The following is a 10,087-nucleotide window of genomic DNA, read 5'->3' as shown; positions in this document are numbered from 1 at the left end:
ATTCGTTTAATAGGCCTACATCAAGTTGGCGTGATACATCGTCAAAATTACAAACTAAAGCAACATCAAACATGCAACTTGCAAGAGCTTACCATTCTCTGGCGCTTTCTCCATATTTGCAGTATTGCATCGCAATATCAGCAAGAGCAAATAGGGTAAGCCACATGTTGTCCAAGAGGTTTTTTTTTTATATCTTTCGACACTGTTGTCTAAGAGTTCGTATATCATCAACTTCTCTGATCAAGCTTTCTGCAGGAAATGAGGCTTGTAAATTAGGTTTGTTGATGCGCCTCCTGCGTATGTAACTATGTCACCAGGAAACGCGTAGTTACGCTGGCGCGTTACGCATTAAAAGTCATCACGCGCAAACCAGTCATGGACTAAATGTCACAGCAGCGGAAAGAGCAAGTTTGTCGAAGAGATGAAACTGTATACATGCTGGACAAAATAAGCAATTGCTTCCAGAATTTTAGTGCTAATTCATATGTATATGAACAGCCCGTTGTGTTCTTTCTTTCTTTCTTTCTTTCTTTCTTTCTTTCTTTCTTTCTTTCTTTCTTTCTTTCTTTCTTTCTTTCTTTCTTTCTTTCTTTCTTTCTTTTTCTTTCTTTCTTTCTTTCTTTCTTTCTTTCTTTCTTTCTTTCTTTCTTTCTTTCTTTCTTTCTTTCTTTCTTTCTTTCTTTCTTTCTTTCTTTCTTTCTTTCTTTCTTTCTTTCTTTCTTTCTTTCTTTCTTTCTATTTTTCTTTCTTTCTATTTTTCTTTCTTTCTTTCTAAAAACGACTGGAATTCCAGTTGCAAAGATACTGGGGAAAAGTTTGGAAATGCAAATCAATGAATGAAAAATCAGAATATTGTCTAAAATTTAATGAGCTCTCACATTAAGGGATCTGGAATGAGCGTTTTGAGCGTTTCGACAGTATTTTTTGTAGGACATGAGAGCACATCAGACATATCGAATTGTATTCTGAATACGAAGAATGTCTTTCTGATATCAAATAATTTTCATTTTTTGAAATTCACGATATAATACAAATTTTATGACAAATTATTAAAAGACCTAATTTTTTTTTTGTGCTTTGGGAAAAAATCCATATCTTCAATACGAAAGGTCCAAATTTTCAATTGATCGTCGGCTTTTCATCCCACCTACATACACTTTAAGTACATATCATCAGATTTATAAAGTTTGCTTCGAGTACTGATAAATATCAAAAATATCAATTTTTAATCATTTGCCATAAAATGTGTATTTCATAGCGAATTTCAAAAAAATCAATATTATTTTAAAGGTTAAAAGTCTGGGTTTCCAACAATTACGACTTGACAAAAGTCCAGAAATTCGAATTCCTTTACAGGGGGTGGGTGTGCATCTATTTTCTGGAATAGCCCATTTGTTTGCTGGTTATTTTTAGAAATAATATGAAATAATAATATAGAATATTGACAAACTTTTCAAAACAATATCTAAATAAAATCGGGTAATTGCTGCTACGTGAGAATTCATCCATTTTGGTTTTCGTTGAATACCATAAAAATCACAATTTATTGAATTAATTTTGCAATAACTAATGTTGGCTTTGAATACCAATATGGCGACGACCTGAATTTAATATCAGATGTATTGTTATAGCTTGGTTTTCATAAAAGTCTTAATTTGCATGCATGTACTTGAAAGCACGTTTAAAATACAACAATTATATTCAAAATAAGTGATTAGTGCATTTAAAAAACTTACGTAAGAAGAAAATGATTGCAAGTCAGTTTATTCGGTTTAATTTCCAACCAATATTAATTGTATTCCTTCAGAATAGTATATCAATTTCATATCGAACGCCATATCAAATTTATTTCGGGCATCAAACATGTTTTATAAATTATGTTGTTTTATAAATTTGGAGCTTAAAACAAGCTAGCGTATGTTATGGCAATTCATGGTCATTTAATACTTTGACAAGGAGGAAGTTGCTGCAGAATTGCCGCTTATTATTTAATTAATGCTGCACGTATTTTATGCACTAAAACCCACGAAAGGTCTTTGCCGGTGTTACAGAATATTGCTAATCAATGTGTTTTATCATTTGATATGGATCAGTGTTTTAAACTATTCCATCAATTATGAGACTAACAGCGCAGACCGCAACCAGATAACCACCGCAACCAGGACCAACTACCATACGTCTGGTTCGTGTAAACTGAAACAGCTAGCAATGATATTTTCCTGGGGATATTTCTTGCTAAAATAAATACTTAACGAATCGACTCAGTCATCGCCAGGCTTTCACGGAAGCATCTCTGAACATATAGGTCTACTGACTGAAAAGTTCAGACGTACAGAGTTTTTAGAGTTACAATCATGGCCTTGTCAAACAACGTTACAATCCTGATATTGCTTTGCCAAGGTAAGTGTAATAGGCCTATTTTTGTAGCGCCTATGCCATCCGGTAATATTCAGTTAAGGGGGTACTACACCCCTGGCCAATTTTGTGCCTATTTTTGCAATTTTCACAAAAATTATAGCGCATTGGAAGTAAGATACCGTATGTATATTATATGGGCAAGGACTATAACTACTGCACTGAAAAATTTGGCAATTCAAGGCAAGTATATTGATTTATTGATCAAATATTGGTTTCCCCTCATTTTTGACTGTAACTCCACAACTGTTGTCTGTGATGAAATAAAATTTCCAGTGCAGTAGTTGCAGTCCTTGCCTCTATAATATACATATCTTACTTGTCATCAATGCTCTATAATTTTTGAGAAAAATGCAGAAATAGGCACAAAATTGGGCAGGGGTGTAGTACCCCTTAAATCTAAATATGATGAAAGAAACAGACACACACACTCGCCTTTAGAGCGTTTTATTTAAAAGGTGCGAGACTTTGGACTCACGGTGAAATCTGGAACCCTGGGTATAATGTGTCCCACCCGGATGGCATACGTTGGAACGACATGGGGTTGTTTATTTTGTGTGTAACGGTTTAAACTCTACCAATAAGTCATTTTAACATTGTACATTAACGCCATCTTGCAAGCATGCAGGTGCGTAAGAAGCGGGCGGAGAGGGTGGACGGTGGACGAAGCCCATGGTTCCGAGGGTTCAGGGGCCCCATACAAAAGCGAAAATGAAATAAGGGCCTGATAAAGAATAATGTTAAAAGGGCCCCGCACTACACTTATACATGGGCCCCTGATCGCATACGCCCCTGATTGCAAAACCGCAAGGGAGTGCCTTTCACCTAATTCCGATTAGATGATCTTGTATTATGGTCAATAATATTTTATTCCAATCACCTCAAAAATGAACATAGGTCTAACGATGGTAATCAGCGAGCCTTGTATCTTAGGAAATGTAATGGAAGATGGTGAGGCAATGTGGATGATACCCAATCGACTACCCTGCAGATGCACTCAAATCAACCTCGGGGGATTTAATGTTGTTAGACACGCAAGTGTTGTTGGTTCCAACAAGACAGCAACGTATAATGACTTAGATGACGCCCTGAATAGTCAGCGCTGTCTTGAGAAGAAAGGTATGATTTTTGTGGTATACAATGTACTTACTGTCCGACCCATGAGTCCATGCGTGTTTAGGTTTTGTGTTAATATTAGTAGAGGACCAGCCTGTAGACTCCGTGACTAAATCATAGAACAAAAGTTTGAGAGTCATTTTGGGATCTTTGATTGATTCTGAATAAATTTAGCTTGGGCTCACCTCCGGAAACTTCCGGGCATTCCGGGGAGGGGTCAATCAAGATCACATTTTTGGAATCCTCATGACCATACGAGTATTTTGATATGTTACTTGACATAATTGGAGCACTCTGAAAATTTATTCAGAATCAATCAAAGATCCCAAAATGACTCTCATACTTTTGTTCTATGATTTAGTAACGGAGTCTACAGTCACTCTGTAACTTTTAGCACCTGGATGTGTTTGAGCAAAAAACTTAAATTAATATCCGCTTCTTCTTATTCTTCTTTGGCCGCCGTCACTATACTGACGATTGCCTACCATCTGGCTGCATCTCCTTATCTCTTTCTTCCAAGCTGTTCTGTTCTGAGCTACACGATTGGCTTGCACTAGGTTCATTCCTGTCCATTCTTTGACGTTGTCAAACCATTGTTTCCTCTATCGTCCTCTCTTCCTTTCCCCTTCAACTTTTCTTTCTATTATCTGGAGTGTTAATGCACTGCCACTTCCTCTGAGGATATGACCAAGGTCTGCATGCGAGGTAGGTTAATTTTCATATCATCAACTCTCCAAGCAGCTGTCTTTGTACACCAAGTTCCTCGAGGATGCTCCTGTTTGTTCTTTTCTCCTTCCAACTGATGTTTAGCATTCTTCCCCAGAATCACATTGCAGCAGCAGTTAAGCACCCGGTTCTCATCTGCTTTAGTCATAGCCCAGTCCTCCAAGCTATAAAGGAGTACACTCCATAACAGTGTCTTGATTGGTTTCATTTTCAGTTCTGTTGCAAGGTTCCGATCATTCCACAGATCCTGAAGTTCAACCCTCCTTCCTTTGGCCATTCCAATCCTGGCTTTGTTCTCTGCCGTGTAATTTGCATTGGATGAATGTTTATATAATATTACCGCAATCGCATTGATTGTCTTGTTTCTAATTTGCAGAACCGTCAAATTCCTTAATGTCAACGGCATCAGCGGCACATGATGGCACCTCGGTTCCACTTACAACACCTGCATCAAGTACATCAGTAACAATACAAAGTGAAACAACCCGTTATGAAAGAAGTCAATCTACCGAACGGCTACCTGTTACAACTTACAACATTGATTGCAACTATGAGAATGCCAACGTGATGGGTAGGAAAATTAAGTCTTCAATTGTTTCGAAATATAATTCGTATCAACATGATGGCATCAACAATATTATTCGACACTGCTGATCAGTGTCATTTTTATCAAAGTTTGCCCCTTAAAAGTTGTTTTGCTCCCTCCCCTTTGCTCACTCTATAAAAAGTGCTGGCTACGCCACTGCTGCTGATAGATATCAAGGACTCAGTACAACACATGAGATTAGGAAGTGTTACCACCCCCACCAGCCCCCTCCACACACCCCCACACACCCCACCCCCACATACACACACCCCTTTTTAGAATCTCGAGCCCCCTGGCGGAAAAAAATGGGGACAATAGTTAGTCTGATTCTGCTAGACAAACAAATTACACCTATTATAGGTAAACTTAATGCAACAGTTGCGTCTGGTACCTCCGGATTTCATCAGGCATCTGATTGGTCACGTGACAAACGACGGGGAAGATTGTGCAGACGGCCCTTTTTGTTCATGGCTGGCTGCTCCACTCTCTCCCAAATGGCTTCCTTGAAACCTCACTCGAACTACTGTTCTCCTTTCTTTGTCGAGCATCACAGCCTTCTCTTGCCTAAACAAGTGATTAAAAACTTCAGAGATCTGGGCTTCACTTGAGCTATGTCTACGGTGTTGGTTTAAACTACAGATGAGGGATTGTTTGGTCTCTATAGGCTTCACCACAGGACAACGTCTCACCAATTACTACACGACATCTCAAGAAACATCTATATGGAGAATTGTGAGCAGATTGTGCTTGATAAATATCCTGGGAAACTCTCGTAAACTGTGGCTGCGCTACGTCGATGATATGTTTGTTATTATTGATAGGAATGAGGCAGTCTCATTTTACAATTTCATCAATGAGGTAGACCCGAATATCAAGTTTACCCAGGAGTGCGTGGATAATAAGCTTGCTTTCTTGGACTGTCAAGTTCACAATTCCCGACGACGGATCACTCAAATCCATGGTTTACAGAAAACCAACTCATACGGACTTCTATACTTGCAATTTGACTCTCATCGTCCATTAATACACCAGCTCGGGGTGATAAGATCCCTGCAACATCGGGCTAGTACCATCATCAGCGACCAAGAGGACCTTCCTAGAGAACAAAAGCACATTCAGAAATTTATGGGTTGCTGTGGCTATACCATTATTGGGCTTTCACCAAATCTAAAAAGAGCACACACAGAATCAAAACGCGGAAATTGGCACGGGTACCTAGAAAGCTTGGCAAAATCTTGCCATCGTTTGTCACCTGACCAATCAGATATCTGATGAAGTCCGGAGGTAAATGTGTGGAAAGCTTGTCGTTTTCTGGCAACATTTTGACCTTCTATTATTTTTTTTTTAGTTTCCATCTCAAATGCTCTTCTTTTGTTTCTTTCAAGATATGGATACTATAACGTTTATCTGGAGATTTTATGAACGAAAAATTGCGGATGGAATTTACCGGATCCAAGCAACAAAATCCAATGATACGATCATACTAGCCGTCTCAAACAGTTCGGTGGTAAGGTTTTTGCTAGTTAATTATTGAAATAGGTTTCATGGTTTGTTTTGTGTCAATGTGGAGAGGTCTCTTTTCATGCAAACAGGACATGTATGCGGTAAACATAGATCGCTACGTGAGCGGGGGTGCCAGTATGCGTGGGGTGCAGTGGGGGCACACACAGGCCGTTTTTCGGCAATTTTCCTATGGGATTTCTAAATTTTGCAATCGATGGGGGGCACGTCGTGACGCTACGCCACTGTGGGGGTGGGTGTCTATTTGTGTTATTTCGTCCATTCTAGTGTAGTTTTTCCTGATTTCGCTGCAGCTCAAAGAAAAGAACACTTTCAAATACCTGTTTTGATATTCGCTTGCCTATTAAAATGATAAAATGATATAATAATAATCATACGATAATGAATATAGTTTGTATTTCTCTTTGCAGATTATTCAGCGTCGCTTTGATGGTTCCCTCTCTTTCAACCGTACATTAACAGAATATGAAAACGGCTTTGGTTGCGTCAACAGCGAATTTTGGATCGGTTTCCATATTATCAAATTCGTCAATGCATTCCTTGGTCTTCATAAGTTGCACGTGTATTTGGAAGACTGGGACGATAGTTTTGCTATCGCAAAGTATGAAACTTTCGACATAGGTACTGATCAAGATGGATATTTAGCAACAATATCTTCGTACGCTGGAGTTGTAGGTAGGCTTACCATTGGTTTAACTTGCGAATATCCTGTATTTTTGTTTGGTATAGAACAATTCTTTGTGGTTTAATATAGATTTATTTTAATGTACGTTAATGGAATTCTAAATGATCAGAAATGGCGATTTGACATCACGACCGACGCATAAATGCCTTACAGAGGATCACTTGTGCTCTGAATTCAGGAATTATTGACATAAACATAAGGTGTAAGCCGTGGAAGCAAATCACCATAATTAACTCAAACATGGCCTCATAATTCATTCTAAAATATCTTTCTTATGTCTTCATAATCAGAAATCGACGAATTGCAGTTTTCCAATGGTATGCGATTTTCCACGTGGGATAATGACAATGATACCCTGGCTAATGAGAATTGCGCAAGCAAATGTAGCGGAGGATGGTGGTACAATTCCTGTGAATGCAATATCAACTCCATGTATCAATCAACATCGGATATGCCAGATGGTACAGGACTTCACTGGATGTCTTGGAGACCTGACTATTCGCTGCGAAAAACTGAACTGACACTATACAAATGATAGGAACTACATAATTATAGAACTTGATTGGATATTGCAAACGTGGGGTTTTAAAAATTACGAATTGTCCCGAATTTTTGACTTTTCAGTAATAATTATACTTGATCGATTGTAGATATTTTTAACATAGCTATAACAACATAAAACAATGCGCGCCATTTTCATCAAACATCTCACCTACCTAAGCAGATATGATGTTCTTGATTATGTTGGAGGACTCAATCAAGCTCTTTCACCTGGTAAAATTTAACACAAATTAAGTAATGAGTGCTGTATTCATGGGTATATGAAGACCTAAAAATCCTAATGTAATTGCATTGGCAACCTGTCAATCAATAGCATGTGTCACAATAAGGAATTTCTATAGCGCAACTCCATATAGAGGAATCCAAATTCACGCATTCCTACACCTGACTAGCAGCCTTTAGTTGGGTAGCCGTCGGCTATAGACGAATCCAAGTAGCCAAGTCATGGTCAGGATTTGGTCGGACATCTTTGGGTAGCCGCTAGCACCAACCTGGTGTTTTGAGCGCCCCATTGTGCAAATAAAAGTCGCCTAACACCTAGAGAAGATGCAAGGACGAGGAGGGTTAATAGAATAATAGCTAATAATATATATAATGGAGATAATTCCGCAGGTAATCCCGTCACATCTATTCATACATTATTCCTTTTGTTTGCAAGTACATCAATGCATAGATACCGCGTGTAGTTAATCCGATTATTATATGTCACTTCAACAGCGAATAGTCCAGCTGTGTGTTTTGTCGAAGGGAACCATTTGAAATTGGGGTTGGAAGATACCTTCCCCTAAATAACAGCTAATAACAGTATTGCGAACCTTCAGCATCCATGGTTCGATGTAGAGAGTCTTTCCTATTCAGAGGAAATATTGCAATTACACACCTTATTGCCTTTTAACAATAACCAATGACACTAGCACGTAATTCCAGTCAAGCACCAATATTTAATCCTATTGTTGAAGAGGATAATAAGCTTATACGTATGTATAGCATTAGTAAAAAGCTTAAGTCTTTGTTTGCTTTGGCTAAATCCTGTTCAAGTGGTGGGCTAACCAACAATTAACAATGAGAGGACATTCCTGAACCTCGTTCAGTTGGGGATGATTTGAAGTGACCGACAATTATGACCATTTGATATTTAATACCAGCAATGTGGAAAAAAAGAAATAATGTAGTGCCAAAATAATGTACCCTTTTACGGAAGGAGCAAAGTTTAACAAGTTATAACTCCGCTTCTGCAGTACGAATATCAGCGGCGAATGTCAGGTTATTATTTCCCAGTCTTTAAAAAATTGCAGGCAGAGGTGGGAATCGATCTCGGTACCTCCCGGTTAAAAAAGCACTGTGCAAGACCACTAAAGCCAACTAAATATCTGTTGTGAGATGCTTGACATTAATCTTTGATATTGCTTAAGGGCTGGGGTATGAACGTTTGGACAGTATTTATTTTGGGACATTAGAGCACATCAGACATATCGAATTGCATTCTGAATACGAAGAATGTCATTCTGATATCAAATAATTTTGATTTTTGAAATTCGCAATTTAATACACATTTTATGGCAAATGATTAAAATTGATATTTTTGATATTTAACAGTACTTGAAGTAAACTTTATAAATCTGATGGTTTATACTTAAAGTGTATGTAGGTGGGATGAAAAGCCGACGATCAATTGAAAATTTTGACCTTTCGTATTGAAGGTATGGATTTTTCCCCAAAACACAAAAAAAATTAGGTCTTTTGGGAAAAAAATCCATATCTTCAATATGAAAGGTCAAAATTTTCAATTGACCGTCGGCTTTTCCTCCTGCTACATACACTTTAAGAATATATCATTAGATTTATATAATTTACTTCGAGGACTGTTATATATCAAAAATTTGAAAAATATCAATTTTTATAATTTGTCATAAAATTTGTATTATATTGTGATTTAAAAAAAGAAAATTATTTGATATCAGAAAGACATGCTTCGTATTCAAAATGCAATTCGATAGGTCTGAGGTGCTCTCATGTCCCACAAAAAATACTGTCGAAACGCAATAAACGCTCATTTTGGATCCCTTAATGGAACAAATCGCGGAATTAAATTAGTAATAAAAGAAGTATATAGATTCTTATTTAGCGGTCAAATTGGATAAAAGGGGAAATATTTGTCCCTGGTCTAAAGAAAATATAGGTTAGAAAATTATCAAATAAATTTAAATTATAAATTGAGATTTTATATTTATTTCTTTCACGAGGCGGACAAACACTGACAAACACTGTATAAGTTAAAAACTCGACCCTCATCACTAGATGCTGTCATAGGTCAATGGTAGAGCATCAGATTGCTAATGTTAATATCGTTGGTTCGAGTCCTCCTGCCAGCAATGGTTATATTTATGATTTTAATGCTACGCTACAATTTGTTAAATTTTTTTCGTTTATTTATTTATTTATTTATTTATTTTTGTTTATTTATGTAAATAATTTGA

General features: G+C 37.4%; 1 protein-coding gene across 1 annotated transcript; it reads left to right on the top strand.

Annotated features, from left to right (window-relative positions):
* The first annotated feature begins 3,294 nt into the window (after window positions 1-3,294).
* On the top strand, window positions 3,295-7,584 carry LOC140147182 (microfibril-associated glycoprotein 4-like). Its single transcript, XM_072168962.1, has 5 exons — window positions 3,295-3,534; window positions 4,634-4,828; window positions 6,229-6,350; window positions 6,775-7,039; window positions 7,340-7,584. Exons 1-5 carry the CDS (start codon window positions 3,303-3,305, stop codon window positions 7,582-7,584), a joined length of 1,059 nt encoding a protein of 352 aa, XP_072025063.1. The 5' UTR covers window positions 3,295-3,302.
* Window positions 7,585-10,087: the final 2,503 nt, after the last annotated feature.

The sequence above is a fragment of the Amphiura filiformis genome, chromosome 3, assembly GCF_039555335.1.
Source record: "Amphiura filiformis chromosome 3, Afil_fr2py, whole genome shotgun sequence".
Lineage (NCBI taxonomy): Eukaryota > Metazoa > Echinodermata > Ophiuroidea > Amphilepidida > Amphiuridae > Amphiura > Amphiura filiformis.
This window is presented reverse-complemented; position numbering and strand designations above follow the sequence as displayed.

What these genes read in the sequence shown, in the direction of transcription:
- LOC140147182 (XM_072168962.1), top strand. Translation starts at nt 3,303, where the DNA reads ATGAACATAGGTCTAACGATGGTAATCAGCGAGCCTTGTATCTTAGGA. An exon ending in GCGCTGTCTTGAGAAGAAAG is followed by an intron (nt 3,535 to 4,633) that starts GTATGATTTTTG and finishes TCTAATTTGCAG; the next exon opens with AACCGTCAAATTCCTTAATG. An exon ending in CCGTCTCAAACAGTTCGGTG is followed by an intron (nt 6,351 to 6,774) that starts GTAAGGTTTTTG and finishes TTCTCTTTGCAG; the next exon opens with ATTATTCAGCGTCGCTTTGA.